Below are 21,718 nucleotides of genomic sequence, written 5' to 3'. Positions count from 1 at the left end.
GCTCAGAAAAACAGAGCTCAGACATAACTGCCAGACCAAAAGCTTGTGATTTCATATGTCACAGCAGATCAATAAGCTCTGGTGGTATCGCTGGGCTAATAACTCATATCCCCCCTGTTTTTGTACAGTGAGACTAATCTTGTATGTGTGGTAAAATGTAGTACAGAAATGTCATGAATGTGAGCTGGTGCGTACACGTTGGACGTTATGGGGTTAGACTAGTGTCCTATAGCCTGGGGTTGCCTTCTGCTGTGGTTCAGCTACAGTGCAACATAATTCCCTCAAGTTGGCCACAGGAAATAGTTCATCCTAAAGTGGAGATGCATTCGCTGTGTTGCAGTATTGTGTGCTTTCAGATGTTATCAATTTTTACTCTGTCAGTTTCATGAACGGGCTTCCTTGAATTTACTGCTCATAATTTGTGTCTCTTTTGCACATCAATTCCACAGTCAGCATTCTGAGGGGACTTTTAATTAGTCTGTGCTTGACATTAAAACTGAGCTCTTTATTTATTGCTTCATTTATCCCTGCCTTCAGATGATAATATTTCATGTAATGTCGATTTTATGTGTGACAATTAAAGTTTCTGTCCACTGAAGCAGCATGGAGGAACTGAAAGCTAATGACTTGGCGCTGAAAAGACAAGGGTGTTGTAGAGGAGGAGCTGGGTCTCTTCAAGTGATCAAGAGTCCTATGTTAAGAGTCAGCATCACACTATAAAGCATTTACATAATGGTTTTATTCAACATAATAAATGATAATAAAGATTTGATCTTGAAAAATGTGCGCACAGCAACTGGCAAACACACGGCATAGCATACTGTTGTTATGCCCATTGTTTAAAAAATATGAAACCATTTAAGTCCTAATGTCTTTAATGTTATGTCGTTACGTTTGAGACGATTATCTGGTGACATTTGTTTTTACCCATGGGCCTGTGTTGACATGTGACTTAGTGGTGTTTTATAATTATACCACTGAGTAGAACCAAAGGGGGAGACTCCGACATTCTTAGCTTTAAAGTGCATAACCATGTGAGGATTTATATAAAAGGAGATCAAAGTATTATTTAGTAGTCTGATAATTTAAGTGAAAGACTATAAATCAGCAAACATTTTGATAATCATTTAATTGATAAGGCATTATCTAACACAAATGAAAAAAATGTGATGGGGTGCTGTTTCCATTTATTGAAACTTAATAACTGAAACTACTTGGTCAGACAAAAAGAGCAATTTGAAGACATTAGGCTCTGAAAACTTGAAATGTAAAAATATGAAGATATGTATGAAATAAGGCTGGACTTGTCTTTTTCATTCTATCCTGCAAAGGAGAAAGAGCAGAGGGCTGAAGCGACCATTTTAATGTCAGATAGATAGATATATAGATAGATAGATAGATGTAATGTTTATTGCAAAGAGAAGGGCCCACTATAGAGCCATGGGGCACACCTTTAGGCAGGGGATAGGATATGGAGGTTTACTTTTAAACTGATTAATTGAGTGATTGTGTGATTTCTTGCACAATGTGAAGAGATATGGTTCAGTGGGGCATTTGGTAAGAAAGGTGTCCAGCTCATATCTAGTTGAAGAACATAAAGTACATGTTGGGCTTGCAGGTGCCCTTTTCTTAGTGAGAAAGTTGTACTTTGAAAATGATGAACCATTACATCGTCATTTGAGCTAAATCTGTAATTAGGGTATTCAAAAGGTGTTAAAACCACCTGATGTTGCTGTTCACCACACTATCCTGGAAGGGTCTCCAGATGACATAAACGTACAAGAGCTTTGACAGGAGCAACATTTCTCGGGCTTAAAAATCGGAGGTACTGGCGACATCAATTACAGATACGAAAGAACACAAATGTTCATAGTACAGTGAAGTATACGGATTCACACTGCGATGCACTTGTGCATGTGTGCGTTCAGGCATGCACTAATGTCTATACACTCACACACACTTTTCTCCCTCAGGATGGATTGTCTGTAGCTGTTTTTGTCAAAACAAGCTGGCATTTGTTCACTCTCTGCACACAGAGAGCCCTTCTGAACCATCTTACCTGAAGAGAAATATACAGTATATATATCTATATATATATATATAGATATATATAGAAGCTGCCCAGTTCACACTGAGACACCCTCAGGTTGGCGGTCGACAGTGAACATATAGCTGTGGTTGGTATGCAATCCTAAACATACCATTTTACCACCCAGTTATCCCAATTAATTTTTAGGCCTGCTTCTGCAGACAAACCAAATGCTTACCAACCAATCTAATACATTTTATTGCATGTTGCCACATGTTTTCTAATTCCTCTGTTCACTGTTCAACTGTTGTCATTGCCATAACTGTCACCTATTTGTTGTGTTGTGAGCATGTTTAAATAAACAAAATTCTAGTTGCATGTCCCTTCCATCGGCTAGATTGTTAAATTAGCCTTTAAACTGTTACAATTGGCTTTAAAATGCTAAATTAGCCCAGAAGCACATTAGCCAACCATCCAGTTTAATTTTCACTCACGCTCAACGAGCTAGAACTCAGTGTTTTTGAAAAATGACTTTTAAACACGCATCAGTACATTATGTAGATTATCAAGGTTTCCTTGTTTATTCACACACGCAGTGATTATGTTAGGCTTTTTAATTATTGCATCAAGCTGATGGACTCAACTCATGTTGTTTTATATTACATTGGTAACAGATGTTGGTATATAGAAAATCAACTAGAACTTCACTGATACCTCAGTCCTTTTATGAAACCACATCTAAATGTAAAACATCTACATTTTATTTGGATCATTGGTTCAGATACATTTATTCAGATTAGTCTCCTAAGACTTTTGGATTCATTGGGCTTTTCCGCTCCTGTTCATTAATTTATTAATTTCTGTTGGTTTGCCTGTGCTGCAAACTTAATTTGTAAAATGTGTCGGACTAAATTGTAAATTAAGACAAACTATGAGCTAAATAATTTTAATCAATTCCCAAAAATCTCATTAAGCAAATTTAAAATGCAGGAAATGAAAACTCTCCCCCAAAGCATGTTAAACCCACAATTGCTTCTCCAGCATTAGCAGCAGAGTCAGCTTATCTGCTAGCTTGAATCAGTTTAATAATTGATGTAACAAAACCCCAGCATCTCATATTCACAATGTCTTCATGACTTGCAGGTTAAGCAGACAAAATTCTGCAAAAGGCTTTTTTGCCCCATTTAAATGTTCTTGTAGTTCAGACCTTCTAAACTTTACTGTAGGTCTTACATTATGGACGATTGTGGTACAGAGCCACTGCTGCTGTGTGTTGCAGCACTGTTCGTCATCACTAAGACATATTCCCCGGCTGCTGTGCACATATAAGCTCCATGGATCTGTTCTGTCCTGAAATGTCCTGCACAGTTGAGACTGGGCTTTTTGTGTCCCTGGTACAACAGAGAAATCCTGCTGTGGCAAGCAGCAGGTGTAAGTCCATGTGATATACTGTCCTGTGAATCTTCCTTTTCATAGGAAATGTGAAATGTTTCTACTCTTACCTCCCTAAAGACGCTCTCTTAAGAAGGGGGTGTAATGTGCTTTGTGATTGTTGTTAAAGTAAAGGTTTTATCTTATTTGTTGAAATCTGATTATCATCCCGATAGCTTCAATAAATAAAGTAAAGGCCAGAAGTTAGCGAGCTAGTCATGGAACAGTCAGCTTCTAGCAGTTCTCAGTGAATGTGTTTTCGGGGGGGGGGGGTCGTAGCTCTGATGGGAGGTACAATGGGAGAGAGTGGGATGCAATGGTTACTTATTGATTACCAACCCTGGCTTTAAGTGCAATATTAAGACAGTGGTGCAGCTGCTGTCATTTTTCATTGGAGAGTTCCGAGACTGGCTGTGATGCCACAGAAAGAGAGGAGGAAGTGGGAAGGAAGCCTGTGCAGTGTTTTCCCATTCACTTGTGAATAGAGCAATGTAAGTGAGATTCAAATGGAATGACAGCACATGAAGTGGGATTGTGATGGTTTTCTAAGGATGACTCAATGGTTAGGGTCCATGACTTTGAATAAGCCCATAAAAGAAAACATAAGGTAGATTGCCAAGCATCCAGTTTCTCTGTGATGTCACTTGAACAGATGAGAGACGTATTGGATTCTTGAGAGACTTGCTATACGTGAGGCTGATGTAGACGCTGTCAAGCAGTGCAGCACACAGAACTGGGATTAGAGGAGGGCTGAGCAGAGCAGACTGGTAATTATTATAGTACTGCCAGAGTTGCCATGCTTCCGCTCCTAGCACACTGTTAAGCAAGCGCCCCGGGACCCAGCGATTCCTCGATACATGAAAGACACGAACCACAGGCCCAGTGAGACACACTGTGGAAAAGGAGACTGTCAACCATGAATAATTAATTCAACTGTGTATGCGCTCACTTTTTAAAAACCTTTGCCACCATCTTTATTCTGATCCTGCTCCATACATGCCGCTGATTGATGAAACTTTCCATCCTCTTCATGTATTTTGCACTCCTCCTGCTCTCCTACCCGTGTTACAGACCTCTCAGCTCCTAACTCGACAACAGGCCTAATATGCTGCAGTGCAACTTTAATTAGTGCGGCCAAAAAGCCCCAGAGATAGCAGGTGCAAACTTTTATATCAACCCAAGAAGACGTTTCTTCTAAAAGTCAAATGAAAGGAGACATAAGTCTTGTGCGGTACAATAATAAATGCGATAATGTTGCAGAAGGTTGTTTGCATCCTCCCCAGCGAGTTTCATAGAAGTGCTTCGACGAGTGCATTCGCTCCCCCCTGAATTAATGCAGATTGTACGGTGAGATAATAAACACATAAAGTGCTTTCATTTCATCACAATCTTGGGTGCCCATTTGCTTTCATTATATAGAAATATTCATGGAACGGTGCAGCAGTAATTTCCCCAACATGTGACAGATGCACTGCCAGGGTCGTGTTTGAGCAGATTTAGATTTGCATAATATCAATATTCAACCTGGAGTACAGTGTTCATATAGAAAATCTAAGCTCTTATGAATTATCTGGGCCTGTGGTTCTGCTCATCATTGACAGAGGTTCACTCAAAGAGTCACGCTTTGATATGTATGGCTTTTCATTGTTACTTTACAGAAAGACATCTTGCTCATTAGCTAATTTATGATCCACATTTTCAACCTTTGAGCATAGTAGCTCCAAATGCAAAATTACGTTTTATGTGATACATTACACAAGTGGAGATGTTTTAGGTATATTAAAATCACGGCTGGGCTTCCTCCATATTATCTTAAGGACTTATTTCGGACTGTGGCACATCCTGCACACCCTTCAATCTGAGTGTCCGGATCGTAAGTGGACAGCAGGAAGCTCAGGTGGGAACCCAAATGTTTCCTTAGATCCGACCACTCAAACCACATTTGGAGGTGTTCTGCGTCTCTTGTGCTCAAGTTGTTTTAGGTGTGGGAACGCAAATATGTCCTGGGCCACATACGATGGACCCACTACAGTTTAAACAAATTGTTATGCTTCTCAGTGTCCACTAGTTGATTCAATACTTGTCTTATAAATCCATTCAGTCCCACTTGAATCTGTTGAGTTGTGTCTATAAACTGTATGATGATATTTGCATGTTTTGCATATTTGATTTATTTTTCTATCTCAGGATGTTACAGCTCAGTCGGACTTCTCACATCAGAGTCAAGTGTTGTTAACTTCCTACTCGACATATAATACTGTATTTGACATCATCATAAGTAAACATGGAGGAGAAGCTTCAAACTACCGGCTGAATGATGAGGCTGGATCTTCATCTGGTTAATCTTAGGAATCAGATGTGAAAAAATGGGTCGGATTTGACTGATCCGACCCATCCGATCCGAACATAATGTGACATCTCTGATCACAGCTGGACTAAGTATTTGGTTCTTAGACTCACATGGGTTATAGAAGGATTGATTTTAGGCTCATATATAATATATGGGCGGATTTAACTCTTTAATATCCTGGTGGGACTGAGACTTATCTAAAAATGTAAGTGCATCTGTAGCCCGAGTATTTAAAAAGTTCTCTCACAAACCTCTTGTTGCCTTTAAGTATTGCATTAGTGAAGCCAACAAAAACTTGTTTTTCTTGTTTTATTTAATCCTCTAGTCCTTATGTTTTCTTAATAGGAAAAGTTTTCTGGCAACTTTCTCCAGTGGAGGAGATAGTGAGAGGCAACCCTCCAAGTTCTGGTCTCTGTTAAGACTCATGCAATCGTCGCCTGCCCATGTTATGTTGTTGACTTTATCTTCTCCTTTCAGCTTAAGGCCGAGTGCTATCACAGCCTCTTGAGCAATCCCATGAGATCAGTGCGGATGAGAGAAAATGAATGTCAAGGATGTTTATTTCCGAAGAGCTGGAGAGCCCGTCCTTGTGGGGATGCTGCTCTGGCCAATCCTCAGGAACAGAGAAAAAGGTTGAGCATCAGAGAGAGAGAGGGAAAGATGATAGTTTCGATGGCTATGCTGAGCCTTGTCAAAACAGAATTACTATTTGGTTCAAAACTCTTGAGAAAGGATCGGCTCAGGGGAGTCAACCCAAATCATACTGTGACAAACATGGAGATGTAACCGAGTGACACGGATGACCAGGAGGGAATATAGCAAAACTTAAAGTATTTTGCTTCTATGCTTTTGGCCAATTTGGAGCAGTGCAAAAAACAACCCAGGCATGGTATCACAAGTTGTTCCGACAAGATACAACCATAGATTTGGAGACAAGCTGGGGACGGGAGTGTTCAAAGTGACCAATCGAAGGAGGGGAGCAGTAGCCACAGAGTCTCCGAATTCTACCTGACGAGAGATCAACTGTTGGGCAGTGTTAAGCAGTTGGTATCACATAGGGAAGGGTGAGTTAATACTCTTCTCACCCCCCATGCTTGTAAAAACCACAGTTGTTTACGCCAAACAGGAAATGCAGGCGAGTGTGCCTCTTCACTTGCCGATTATCATCTGATCACTTACAGAGTAGAAATGTTGCCTTTCCGAGTATGATTTTGCACGTGAGGATACTGTTTCTGTGCACTCACACTATAAGCCGTTTTTTTTTTTTTTTACATTAAGTGAAACCTGATCATCCATCAAAGTTTGTGTATATAAATGCAGCGTACCCTTTATTATCATATTTTGTTTATCTTGCTCAAGAGTGAGATTGTCCAAGTAAAATATAGCCCGTGCATAATTGTTGAGCCACACAGCATTTCTTAGCTCCACTTCAGAGCTCTACAGTCAGCACAAGCATGATGCATGGGGTCTGATCTTTACTGTGCAACCTCATTTAGAGGCTGCTGAGCCAGAGGGAGAGTAATGGGCTCGGGGCGAACGACGGAGTTAAAAACCTAAACAGCAAATGGAAGATTTCCAAAAACTAGGGAACATGTCTTTGTCTCAGGGGAATTTCATGGTGGGATTAGTGCAAACAGCTGCCCCCTCACTTACATGACGGCTTACCATACCAAACAGGTAGCAGCCATTTCTCTGCAGATGTAGGCCCATGTTATCTCAGCAGAAGAAATAATCCCCCTTACCCATGCTTGAAAACTTTTGACACAATGCCGATACATATAGTGTAGCATTTAACCTAATCTTCAACCTGGAGTCTCTCATTGATTTCAACAGGCAGGAGGAACAACCTGATTTGCTCATCGCCAATTGACTGACTAGAGGAGGCGCTGTGCTTGCCTATTACACCCAGGATCTTTATCACCATCCATCCTCCGAACTGTAAATCTTCACTGCATCTGCACAAAATCCATGTCGATACAGCAGCATGGCCCGGGCAGACCCAGGTCACACACTGGGCCATAAAGCACCAGGAGGCATCGACTGGTGCTCCTGAAGGGCAAATAACAGTCAGTGCATAAAGTGATAATGCCTGAATGTTGCTGACGCTGGTCAGTCCAAATGGGCCCATTACAAAGCTTCTGTTATGTGATCCAGCCAGCATTGGCCTCTTTCTGCTTGAAATGCTTTTAAAAAATGTTGGCCATTATGCGAATCAACACTTGGATGGAGAGGCTGACTGAGCTTGTTTGTGGAGGCCCCTTAACATGATTTTTGTGTGAATGTGTTTTCTCCATAGTTCTGCTGCTGATTTGACAGGCTCGTGATGAACCTATGATATTAACATCTTCACTGATTGGGCTCGGAAAGCTTTCCAAAGCTGAACAATTTTACCTTTTTTACTCCGTTTCTCCAGCTTGTTTTCCTTCTCTACAATACTTCAGGCTCTTACATCTTCTTGCCGAATATAAATGTTTTCTAGAATATTACAGATAGATTTTTCCTGACATGTTTTCCAAAGCCATGCTTCTGCCAGACTTATTCAGAGTAACCCTCCATTTAAACTGCAGGATTTCCCGCTCCTCTTTGTACCGTTACTTCACCGAGCCAAAGCATTTACCAGGGAGACAAGTGCAGTGTATTAATAGTGAGAGAAAGAGATAGGAAGCCAGGAAAGGTCAGCCCCTCATGCCGACTACACATCACAGCCTCGTGCCTCAGATGAGAGAAGGAAGAGAGAGAGAGAGAGAGAGAGAGAGAGAGAGAGAGGGGTTTTCTCAGTAATTTGATGCGTCTGCAAACAGACCCTCGTTCATTTAGATTGGATTACAGTTGGTTGGTGGAGCTACACTGAACAGATTGCACTTCTTACACCCAACGCCAAACTTCTCACGCTGGCTGCACTCATTTACATGTGGACATCCATCACCCAGATTGTCGGTGCGCAGATGGATGCTGTGCGGCTAGGAAATAAATATTTTTCGCCCTTTATTCATCTGGAGGAGTTTTTGCTGCGCCATTGTTTTTCCGAACGCTCTCCTGCTTTATATCCTAACAGCTTCACATACAGAAGATTCACTGCATCTCAGGACTTGTCAGTGACTCTGCAGTGTTGTACTACAGGCCCCTGAGGAGTCTTGCTGGCATAACACTGTCTTTTGCTTCACATGGACACATCTCTCAAGTGTTCTCCCACCACATTTCTATAAATCTATCCTCCATCACTAATCATGAGCATCTGGGCTTGGTTATACAGTCACGTGTTTCAAATGAAATCAGACTTTAAACCCTCAGTGAAACCAATATCAGATAAAAATCAAAGACCGGTCCAACTGATGAATTAGTGATGGAATATATTTATCCTCTGTTTCAGATTCCAAATACAGATCCTCGTAATGAGATCTCAGCACAATGCAGAGAAAGAAGTAGTGAGAAAAATAAGTCGTCCTCTTCCCCGGAAATACAAAAATAACAACTTCAACTAAGCCGACTCTGAAGTGGCACAGGATGAGCTCAGATTTCACTCCACACTGTTCGAGAGAGGCACAGAGAGGCTGCACCGCAATTTAGTGTTCGAGTGTCGATGCAGAGCTGGTAAAGATGAATTCCTCTCCTGGTCCTGGGGTGATGTGCCTGTAATTGCTGGCTCAATTCTGTTGGTTGGAAATGCCTCACTTGTAGCCATGGTTGTCTCGCTGGGCCACAGGGTCATATACACTGCTGCTCCTTCTGCTCCAAAAGTTTTCTCACTACGGTTATAGTAGTGACATAAGTTAGATCCCAACGTAAAGAAAAAAAAGAGGCTTGGGCCGTTTATTAAGGCAGCACCATGAAAGGCTTTGTTACAGTAAGTGACACAATCGGCTGCGCTGACACGGCCTCCGTTGGCTCATTAGCTCTCACACCTTCAAAAAGCTATCTCAGCATTTCTGTTATCTCCGTCCTGTGTTTAATTCCACTGTCTCCCTCGTCTCTCTCTCCTTCTTTGTCTTCTCTCACAGGTCAGGAGCGGCCATGCCATTTGGCTGTATAACGATCGGGGAAAAGAAGGAATATCACATTCCTTCAGACGTGACAGATAAATATGACCTGGGTCAGATTGTTAAATCGTAAGTACCACAACTCTGACTTGTAGAGCCCAACATCCACACAAATGTTCGAATGATGCTTTTATCTTTTATATCATAATTATTATTATTATTTGTATTATATTTGTGTTTTTACATTTCATCTGAACTGCTGTCATGAAATGCTTCCTTTCAGGGAGGAGTTCTGTGAGATATTCAGGGCCAAGGACAAAACTACGATGAAAATGTACACATGTAAAAAGTTCCTGAAGAAGGATGGAAGGAAAGTCCGCAAGGCTGCCAAGAATGAGATCCTCATCTTAAAGATGTGAGTCGATTTGGTTTCATGTTCCCTTCTGTCCACATTTCTTTGGTGATCAGTGCTTGAGTAGTTTAGTAAATATCAGTTTCATATTAAGGAAAAATAAGTTGAGATTTCAAGAATGATGTTGTATTATTATGAGAGTAAAGTCTTTCTGAGAATAAATTCATAATTTAAGGGAAACAAGTCATAACCTTGCAAAAATAAAGAAAGGAAGAGGAAATAAACGGCAACAGGAGTTCAACTCCTTCTTCATCCAAAATCTTTTTTCTTTAGCGTATGGTTTATTTTTGTGATATTTCAAAACCCCTTTGAATATCAGTTGTGACCCACTACAGCCATTTCAGCTGAACAGTATAACAAAAATGTCTTCCTCCACAAAATAAGTTTTTTACTACAAGACTGTGGGCCTCTTTCTTCAGAATGGAAACAGTTTCTTGCTAAATCTTTTCAATTTCCCGATATTTTCGATGATGTGGTACTGATATGTCAAAAGTATTTTATTCTTTAGGAAACCTGGACTAATTTCAACACAGGCAAAAGGCTGATATTCTGAAATTCCCCCTCGTAAATGACACAGCCCTATATATACTCATACATTTTGACATTTTATAGTGATATTAAGACTTCAATCTAGAAACTCTATCTTCATAAATAATATATTTTTTTAAAAGGTCAAGTCTCTTTTTTTTCATTTTAATAATCACACATAGCCTTGTTTTTTGTGCGACATTGTTTTTTCTCCGTTTCCTCTGTGATTATCTAACTTTCCAGTAAAAACCACATTAGCATACCCGGGGCCTTATCAACAATTTGTCACCAACAGCAGGCGAAGCGGTGAAGCACGATGAAGATGAAGGTGTGATTTCTTTAAGAGGGCTTTCAAAACACAGAATCACAGGCTTCTGAAAATTACACTTAAGATGCGACTATAATGGGGACATGCACTGCTCCCGTTTTTCATGCTCTAATCATCAGTCGGGGGTTTTAGTGAATAATCAAATCTGATGACATTTTCAAAGGCTGTGAATAATTGCTGGCAAAACATGAAATGCAGTCTTGAATTTAAAATGCTTGAATATGGGCATTAGAAGAGAAAAGAAGAGCTCCTTTAAGTACTAATCCTCATTCATTTTTGTATTACTTAGAATGAACATTGTCAGTCAAGGTCAGTTTTTGGTTCTATTCTTAATACCACTGACTTCAAGTCTCCCTCTACCCAAAAAGTTCTTCCTTATTAATACTACACATTAATACTAAGCGTCTGTCTGGAGGGAAACATTAATAGTGTGCGAGAGTTTTGTTATTGGTAAAGTTTTACCTCTTCTCAGTCAAAAAACCATGATTAATGGACTAAAGTGAAAATGATTCTTACAAAATGCAATTTAATCTATAAGCATTCGAGTATTTTGATTATTATATTATTTACAATAAGATGGTCTATATTCTAAGCCTAGGACATTAAATAAACAATCATTTCGGAAATAAAACTTAAATATATTCGTTCTACAATGAGTAATCCATTCATTATCAATTCTCCTTATCATTTGAGGGTAATGGGGGGGCCTGGAGCCAACTCTAGCTGACATTGGGGAAAAGTCGGGATACATCCTGGACAGGTTGTTAACATATCACAGGGCTGACATGGAGGGACAAATGACCATTCACACTCATCTTCACACATAGGTTCACTTTAGGGTCACTAAACTGTGTCTTTGGGCTGTAGTAGTGGAGTACTGCCTGGGCCTCACTGGCTCTGTGCAGCGTGTGACAGCTGCGCCGCTGATCTGCTGCATCTCACAGGCTTTTCACACTGGGAGTGTGTTGCTACGAGCCTGCAGCCGAGCTGCAATTTGAGGTTTCTGGTATAACTACTGTAATTCCTCAGATAAAGGATCTCTATATACGCAACCAAATGCAAGGACTCTGTGGTATGAAGCCGTGTATCATCTGGTCGTGCAATAACAATAACCTCGTCAAAACAAGTTAATAGATTCAGTCAACAGTTACTCAAGAGTGCTTTAACTTTGAAACGGGAGAAGGAAGTGTTGCAAATATTTACGTTTGTCCCATATTTTTCAGATAGATTTTGAAACTATGTTGAAAGATCCGATTTTACTGTTTATTTTGCTGTGAACCATTTTATTATGTTGAGAAAATAGGCAAGACCTTGACTCTCTAGAAGAGACGCACCTGAGACGCGTTCTTCACACAGCCGGTGTGGCTCACCCGTAAATAGAGGGAACCAACAGACTCTTCCACAAACACAGGGGGAAAACATGCAACCCCCACAGACAACCGAACGCAAGGTGCAAACAAATTATCGCCCTTGCTTTGAGGAGACCATACCCACCACTGCATCGCCATGAGTAATATAAATTATAGAATTTGATTGTTTTGTCTCTTTTGTCCTTAATGACATGTTTAGTTTAGCATATTTACAAAAACTAACTACAAATTGAGGGTTTTCAATTTGGTATAGAAAACAGAGGATTTGTCTTTGTCCAAATCTGCTCAAAAACATCTCCAGATTTCCTTAATGTACAATATGACGCAATTACTAAATTTGTGTTCTCCAGTCCTGTAGCCCTATGCAGGTCAGTCTGTTAGGCAGAGACAGGCTGAAACTATGCACAAAGGGACAACACAAAACCTGCACTTGCAGATTGTTCAGTTTTCTTTTTCAGGGCAAGGCAGACAGCATGGTGCTTTAGTAACAGACTAACCCTATGAAAGGAAAATAAATGAGTGTCTTACACCAGTGATTCTCAAATGGGGGTACGCGTACCCCTGGGGGTACTTGAAGGTACTCCAGGGGGTACTTGAGATTTTTTTTATATATATTTAAAATTAGCATCCATTCAAAAATCTTTGAAAAATTGTTATTTAACAAATATTCAATAAAATTAAGTGTAAGTTCATGAACTAAATTTTATATTCAGTAGGCTTTTCAATTTAATTATCCTAAAAAAAAAGAGTCTCCCCCATAGGGATGGTTTGACCCAACCTGGCACACGCCACCTGTCATCACCTGCCTTGAAAACTTCAACAATGGAGTCGAGTTGAAGTGCAGCAGCAATGCTGCTGAAACACGGAGGGACAAGTACCAAAGAAGGCGAAACCAGAGCAGAGAGCCTTCCCTAAACAACACCGTGAGAGCTTGTGTCTCTTCGGAGGGGCGCTAAAACGTAAAAGTTTTCCGTTGTGAAGATAATGATTCATAACAAGAAGTCTGCGTCTCTACCGGTACCCTTTCAAAATAAAAGCATGTAATACAAAAGCGGAAATGAAATTGTATGACCTTAAAGCGAGCAAATATGAAAGTCATGTTGGTAAGCCACCTGAGTTTTTTAAGAGGAAACTTTCTGAATTCAGGATCTCAAGACACGATGCGAAAAGCCTCCAAGAAGCAAACGGAAACAAGCTACCTGTCAGTATTCTTTTCGATCTTTAAAGAAGATATTTTAAGATGATAAATATTTAAAAAATATGTTTGAGCTAATCTTTTATTTAAAACTAAGATAATGATTTATTTTTTGGGAAGAAGTTTAGCTATAATTAAGTTTATGAGTTCAGTTTGAGAACATATCTTTATTATGATCCCAAAAGAGGTCACTTTCAGTTGATAATTATTTTGAGGTGCACAAATCTTTATTTATATTGAGATAATAATAAAAGTCTTTAGTTATTTTTATATATTTTTATTTCGAAATAGTTCAAGAGAGACCACTACAAATGAGCAATGTTATGGAAATTGATGGAGTTTTAAATTTGAATGTGTCTAGTTACAAGGCTTAATAAATCACATTACATCTTTCTTTTAACCAAAAATGCTTTGCGCTGGTTAGGGGGTACTCGGCCGAATTTTTTCTTCGAAGGGGGTACGTCACTGAAAAAAGGTTGAGAACCACTGTCTTACACAAGTGTGGGCCAATACATGCAGCGCATTCACGCTGTTATAAGACAGCAGCTGGCTGTGGAGAATAACCTCTGACTGGTTGCAGAGAAACACATTATTGTAGCTGCGATAAGCCAAACTCTATGTCCCAAATCTCTCCCCATTAGCTACCTGCTGGACCACATACACTGCCTGCCTGTTCATTCCAATACACAATCTGTGCATATCTTCCTTCAGAAATCCACATAATAGAATAAACATTTTTCTAAAAAATTTCAAAAATATAAGATGAAATAAAAAAACACACTGCAGTGGTTTTGCTTGGCTCCTGATTGAACACACATGTAACTTGTATCCTAAATCTTAAAAAAACAAACTTTAATGACTTATCTATTGAGACTTTAGTTCAGTGCCATTTGAGATTGACAACACTCTGTATCGCCTCATATACTGTAGCTATATGAGCTAAATTCCCCATCGAGTTTCACAGCTGGTACTGTGTTAAAGGCATGTTCATGGACATAAGAGCACATATCTGCTTTTTTAGGGAGACAGGCAGTAGAACGTGTCTCAGTCTCCTGACTGAATGATTCAGACGTCATCTCCTATATGACTCCTGACATCTCTCTCTCTGTGCCTTGTGCTTTGTGACGTGTCTCCCCAGGGTGAAGCATCCCAATATTCTCCAACTGGTGGACGTCTTCGAGACCAAGAAAGAGTACTTCCTTTTCCTTGAACTGTGAGTTCACATGTCTGAGGAGCCTGGGGAAATGGCTCTCTGCTTTCCTTTGCTGCAGCTTGGGCCTGCTGGACTGTATATGTTGATTATACACTTGTGGGGAATGAGCTGTTGTAGCCCGAGGCACTGTAGATACGAGAACAACTTGGAACTCCACTCATTTGGTATTCGGATATGATTGCTTGCTAGCATTTGATGCATTCCAATGAATATGCTAAATGTAGGAAACTCATCTCCTCCCTTGAGGACACTTGATTTGTGGGATTAGGAATTCTCATTAGGAAGAAAATGATAAAACACAGAAGAAACATCTAGTGAGCAATGGGTAAAACCATTTTCCTGAAACATATATGGCAGAAGATTTAATATTGTCCAAAGATGATGATGATGTATTTAACATTTAAGTACTGTTATAGCGCCCTCATTTGAAACACCCATGGGCCCTGTGTGGGTAAGCCTTTTGTGGCCTATGAGGGCTATTTCTGGGCAAGCACACTTGGTTGGGCCCACCCAAAGGGCTAACCCTGTCTCTGGATGAGACTGCCCTGGCCCAATTTAATCCCTGTCTAACACATTTTGGGCCTACCTCTGTTTCCACAGTGCAACAGGAAGAGAGGTGTTTGACTGGATCCTGGATCAAGGCTACTACTCAGAGCGAGACACCAGTAACGTTGTGCGCCAGGTGTTGGAGGCCGTCGCCTACCTCCACTCCCTGTGTATCGTTCACAGAAACCTGAAGGTAACACGCTAGTACAGGATTTAGCGTATGCTGATCTAGGCAGCCAGATGTAAATAAAACACCATGACTGTGGTGCCATCTCACAGGTAAATCCAGACTCTCAAACTGTAATCTATGTGATGGCACACAATTCAATTACTTATACAAAGAAAAAATACAGTCAAAGAAATAAAAAAAAAAATCTATTTGAAGAATTGACTTGTAAAGAGTTGTAAAGGACTCTGTTTATTTTGTTTCCAGCAATCCAACTTACCAACTTGCGAAGTTTCTCTTCAAAAAGTTCAGCTTTTGTTGAAACTTTCTAGATGTGTCTCCGGTCATCTTGCCTGCATTATTTGGCTAAATTCCCCCCTACAGTTCCAGTTGGTACTGCTCTGTGTTCTTAGCTTCATCTATCTCCGTAAACTTTCATAATACGTAAAAAAATAAGGACAAAATGAACGCAGAGTATGAGCAGGAACTAATATGCTCTTACATGAAGTATAAATGAGCCAAAAGCTTGTGTTACAAGCTCCACATTCACATCTATGTTAATAACTGCACCCTGCCCACGTAGGGAGTCTCGCTACATGGCCTTTGACGAGCGAGGTAACGGTAGCCGGGCCGCTGCTGCTAACTGTCAGACATTTAAGTGGCCGCATAAACAAGGGACTTCCAGGACACCTCTTAACGTTGACTCAACAGTGTGGAAGGATGCTGCTGCGCCAGCTCAAGCTCCCACTGCTCCCACTGCGGGGCTGCGCTGGGGAGCTGGGGCTCTCAAAGCCAGGCTCACCAGGGGTGATGGGGGCGGGGCACTCAAAACAGGTCAATCTGAGGAGGGCTGTTTTAGACAGGTTAAAAAGGGTGCTGTTTTAAATGATCCTTGTGGTACTTTTACCAAAATATGCTACAGACATTTAATTAAGACCCCAAGGAAGCATATCAACAGTGGTAAAATGGGCATAATATGTCCCCTTTAAATCAAACAAGTTCTTATAATACAATTTAATATAAATATTTCAAACTTGATCAAAGCATTTAGTTGTAGCATAAGATAATAAGCTGGAAGTCTCTCATTTGATAGGAGTCTTTTTTTTTATCACCAGTGCATAATTCAACTTTTAGATGTTTCCAGTCTTGTGGATGTTTCCATCTTCCAACTCTGCAACCTTCTATCGCTGATTCACTACTAGAGTGAACAACTTTAAACATGAATATTGTATTAACTCTTGTCACTGTGATTTTTCATTGTACATAGCTGGAGAACTTGGTTTATTTCAACCGCTTGAAGCACTCTAAAATAGTCATCAGTGACTTCCATCTTGCAAAGCTGGAGAATGGACTAATCAAAGACCCCTGTGGGACACCGGAGTACCTAGGTGAGGATGTTAATATATAATGTGGGAAATAAGATGTTATGCACACAAGTGGAGAATGTCATGTGTATTAAGACTTAAAATAGTTTTTTATAAAACCTGTGTATTCTTGGCCAGCTCCTGAGGTGGTTGGAAGGCAGCGATACGGCAGGCCTGTTGACTGCTGGGCTACGGGTGTCATCATGTACATTCTGTAAGTTGTGACAGAAAATATGAAAAGAGAAGATATGATTTAGCTACATAATAAATCTTGTTTGAATATGTCACACAGGTGTTTTTGACTGACAATGCTTTTTACTTCTTCCATGTCAGGCTGTCAGGAAACCCTCCGTTCTACGATGAAACCGATGAGGAGGATTATGAAAACCACGACAAGAACCTGTTCCGAAAGATCCTTGCTGGCGATTATGAGTTTGACTCTCCGTACTGGGATGAAATCTCTGATTCAGGTATTTTATGATGATGTAAAGGAACACAATGATGGCTTGCTTGGTAAACACTTCAAATTTGATTTTTCCACTCTTCCTCTTACGTTAGGGAGTGTTCAAACACATGTCATATTTATGTTTCCATGTATCAGGAGAATATACCCCTTTTTCACTGAGGGCTTCTGTTTGATTTTTCTCTGACAGCCAAGAGCCTGGTATCTCGTCTGATGGAGGTGGATCAGGACCAGAGACTGACAGCCCAGGAGGCTATAAACCATGAGTGGTAGGCAGCGGTGCTTTCATATATTGTACAGCCCATTTAAATCAGAGCTGTGTGATCAGATAGCATCAATGAGAATAGAAAGCTTACATGAGTTCAGACTTTCTTCAAATGTTAATTAAATTTTACTGGGAAAGTTTATAACTCCCTTTAACAAGCTGATCATTGTCCATGATGACTACACAGCATTTTCACAGCTGCAAGTTACTATTGCATCAAAACTGATGTTTCACTTAACAATTAACAAGAGCTGCTTCCTGCATGAGCCAAAATGGGTTCAAGATCATATCACATAATGTTTTAGTCAGAAAAACAAAACAAAAAATCTGAATAATCCTCAAAGGTTCAACCGTCTAACTCAAAGTTTGCCAGTCAAAAAAATGAACAATAAAATTGGGTAATACCATGTGCAGCACTCTGTTCCATCCAAAGAGAGAGGAAACATAAAGCTCATTTGTGTTTTTCCCATTTTCTGCTGCAGGATCTCTGGTGGTGCAGCGTCAGATAAGAACATCAAGGAAAATGTATGTGCGCAAATAGAGAAGAACTTTGCCAGAGCTAAATGGAAGGTAGGTTCTTTTGTTCTCTCCTTCAGGAAGCCCTTTTTTGCTAAGTTCAACAGTAGTTGTGCAGTCCTTGAATGAGGAGGTATAGCAGCGCATTGTTGTGTAACCTTGAGCTGAGGCAGTTTGATGTTCTCTCAGTACGTTTTTAGGTTAAAGCGTCAATCAGAAATAACAATGTTCCCCTCCTGCAGAAAGCAGTTCGAGTCACCACCATCATGAAGAGATTGAGGGCCCCTGACCAGAGCAACTCGAGGGCCACCAGCCCTGCAGCTGGCGCCCCAGAGGACCCTGCAGCTCCCCAGGCTACCATCGACCCCTCCGCACCTTTGTGTGGGGAAACACCTGAGGTGGCCCCCGCTGCAGCCACAGAGCTCCCTGCCGGGGGTGAGCTGAGCGACCCGGAGCCAGTATCCTCACCTGGGGTGTCAGCCTCAGCATCCGAGGGCCCGGCCCAGCAGGAGGCCGAGCCCACATCCCGTTGTAACGGAGAGGCCTCGACAACTAACCAGGCTTCTGTCGAGGCAGAGGGCGAGCAGGGTTAGAACCCACCTCCCCTGTGTGACCTCTGCTGTCCCCACCAACTCCTGCACACTGTACATTAGCTGCTAGCATGGTGACACTGACTCTGCTTCTCTCTCACTTGCAGCATTAGCATCATCTCATGGAGGCTGTGTGCAACCTTTTCCAGAGCGCTGCATATCTTTGGCTTTCTCTATACAAGTATCGTGTCTTTTTTACTGACCCCCCCCCACCCCCTAGTGTTTTACGTCAGATGTTATAAACCAAGTCTATCCCTGCATATTTGAGTTTTAGGGGCAGAAAAGATTGGCTGTCAAGTTGTGGCTTACAGCTTTAGTCGTCGTTCTGATTGCTCGCTCAGCGATAAGATAACATAGGAGGACATAGTTGTGCTGAAAATGGCTTTGATTACTTTTTAATGAGCCAACTTGGGAAACTTCTCTCTGACTGTCTTGTAATTACAGTATTTGTTCTCAGAGTCAGTAGTAAAATCCTGCTTTAACCTAATTTTTGACCTTGTACAATAATGCTTAGTACAGGCTGGCCCTCACATATACTCGTCTCACGTGTTTATCTTTCCTATCGTTATCGTGGACACTAATTACTGATTGTGCCAAGATTGGTGACTGGGAGTTTTTTTTAAGCCCAAAACTGTAATTTGAACGAGGCAGCTTCACACATAAGCACACAAACATAAACACCATGTTCCTTTGCTCAGTTCCTGCTCAGGAAAGAACCTCATAGCTGTAAGTGTAAAGATTCTGTACATAGAGACCTTTGTAGAAGTAGCCGAAACAGCATGCATTCTCACTTTCTGCTGTTCATCTCAGACTCACGGCCACTTGGTGGATAAAGATGCGCGACTCGTCACATCGTTGGCCACAGCGCTCTCGCCACAAGCGATGTCACGGCTAATGTATAGTTCACTACACTGTGCATCATGATATCTATATATACAGTGCAGTAAGCGCCCCTGCTGTCAGTGTAAAAGTTGTTTAAAAAGGAAAAATGAATACACCACCATAACATAGCAGTTCTATGCATTCAAATTAATTTGTAGCCTCTTTTTTTTGTTTTTTACATCACAAAAGAATTTATCACATCTTTATCCACCATGTGAGAGAAATTGTATTTTTGCTGGATTTCAGTCTACCTGTGCGTTATTTTTTTAAATGTGTCCTTTGTGTTAGGATACTGACTCAAATGCCACACATGTCTTAATCTTTGGTTATAACTATAAAACAAAATGTGCATCAATGGACCACATGCAGCTTTCAAGGGGAAGATGTGCATCATTTTTGACTTTGCCTGGGATAATCATCCCCGGCACAGCTGCATTGACCTGTATTATATTGAGAAAAAAAATGTAATCCAGCATATGTTTAACATATTTATAATCTATTTATTATTTAACTCTGTATATTTTTTATTTATATAGGTTTTCAGCTTATACTTGATAAAACAGTAATAACCAACTATCCTTTCCTGTCACTGGTCCCCTCGAGCATTAATAATGAGCTACAGAAGGAGTTCTCTGTAATCACTCTAGAGGAAAATATAGAGCAATATTTGACAGGCTGCAGAAACTGTGATTCCTGGTGTCCTTTTGCTCCATGTACCTGTAAGTCTGTAGTCCTTGCAAGCCTTCTGGCAACTTAGCAAACACATGGCTGCTGTCAGAAAAATGTGTACGCGAGTGTGTGTACCTGGATGTGCGTGTGTGTGTGTGAGACAAGTGTTCGATAAGCATTACGGCCGTATCGATCTTCTGGCCAGTAGGTCCCAGCATAATTTCCTGCGCTAATACATAATTAACCATCAGTTTTGACTCCCTGGTCAAATAAAGACAGCAGCCACATTGTCAATAGACTGATTAGATGATATAATTAAAGTGTAATATGTCCTGGCTCCTGCTCGGCCACTTTGTCTTACTCTTCCTGATCTGTTATCACTAGTATTTCCTGTGCACATCTGTAAATCTATATGAAAAGGTGCATCAGAAAACTGATCACATTTATTATCTGTAGAATCTCAAGTTTGACTTTGTTGTTGCAGAGTCTTTTATTTCGACATGTTTCTCTTTTTAATAAGGTATTTTGGTAAACACACCAATCATAGAGAGGATTTCTTACATTGCTGAAGATCAATATTTAGATTCGAACAAGAGGCTTAAACGAGAGAGATTTTAGTGTGAATAGATTATTTCACGTTGTCTGTTCTTTTTGTTTAGATGTCAAATAAACACTGTTGAAACACTGTTTAAAGCAATGCTCCCCCCACCCCCCAACACATTCCTCACTGTATTTAGTAGCTCCATGTCTGTTCATTTTACCATGCACTAACAGGTGTACTTGTAGATGTGATGTTTGCCAGGACCAGTGGTCACCTGTAGGTCCTGTCCTGCCTTTGTGAGCTCTGTACCGTTCTCCTTGACTGAGTTGATGAATTTGATGGTAATAAACTTTAATTCATCTGTTTATTCGCGTGTCATTCTCTCGTTTCTCCTCTGAGTCAGTGGACAGAGAGTGTACAGTATCTTTCAAAGCAAAACATGCCTCTATGGGAGATTATTTAGAGAGAGTGTGGGAGATCGCCTGCGTCATCACTCTCCCCTCAACCCGAAGGAGAGCATCTGCGTAACACTCCCTCAATTAGCACAAGCTTAGCACCCATCCTGGTGGGGTGTGAACTTGTGTTCGAAAAATCCCATAAGTGCCATTTGGCAACACTTGCCAGGATACTTGTTTTGCATGGAATTGAAATAATAACGCAGAGAACTCGCCTTCTCTGCCCTCTGGGGTTTAAATGGGCTGCCTCTCGAGAGCCTTTCTCTTTTTCATGCCCATTGTACAATCGTACATCCAGCCATCCACACAGCCTGCTGGTCTCAAGGAGGCTCTGTGTCATTGGAGGACATCACTGGGAGAGCCAGGATGAGGGAAGTGTTCGTTTCCTGAGTCTCACAATGCAGAGATGAAAGACAGCTGATCGGAGT

At 40.8% G+C, this 21,718-nt stretch overlaps 1 protein-coding gene across 1 annotated transcript in view; it reads left to right on the top strand.

Moving 5' to 3' along the window:
- LOC133960745 (caM kinase-like vesicle-associated protein) overlaps nt 1-21,200 on the top strand; it is a 35,963-nt gene extending 14,763 nt beyond the window's left edge. Inside the window, exons 2-11 of the mRNA XM_062395574.1 lie at nt 9,809-9,916; nt 10,071-10,202; nt 14,759-14,833; nt 15,434-15,572; nt 16,813-16,933; nt 17,048-17,123; nt 17,243-17,379; nt 17,563-17,641; nt 18,120-18,207; nt 18,396-21,200. Coding sequence (XP_062251558.1) covers nt 9,822-9,916; nt 10,071-10,202; nt 14,759-14,833; nt 15,434-15,572; nt 16,813-16,933; nt 17,048-17,123; nt 17,243-17,379; nt 17,563-17,641; nt 18,120-18,207; nt 18,396-18,746 — 1,293 coding nt within the window. The 5' untranslated portion in view covers nt 9,809-9,821 and the 3' untranslated portion in view covers nt 18,747-21,200. The remainder of the gene's footprint in view (nt 1-9,808; nt 9,917-10,070; nt 10,203-14,758; nt 14,834-15,433; nt 15,573-16,812; nt 16,934-17,047; nt 17,124-17,242; nt 17,380-17,562; nt 17,642-18,119; nt 18,208-18,395) is intronic.
- Nucleotides 21,201-21,718: the final 518 nt, after the last annotated feature.

This window comes from Platichthys flesus, chromosome 2 (assembly GCF_949316205.1).
Source record: "Platichthys flesus chromosome 2, fPlaFle2.1, whole genome shotgun sequence".
Classification (NCBI taxonomy): Eukaryota; Metazoa; Chordata; class Actinopteri; order Pleuronectiformes; family Pleuronectidae; genus Platichthys; species Platichthys flesus.
The sequence above is the reverse complement of the archived record's forward strand: the minus strand, read 5'-3'. Positions and strand labels throughout refer to the sequence as shown.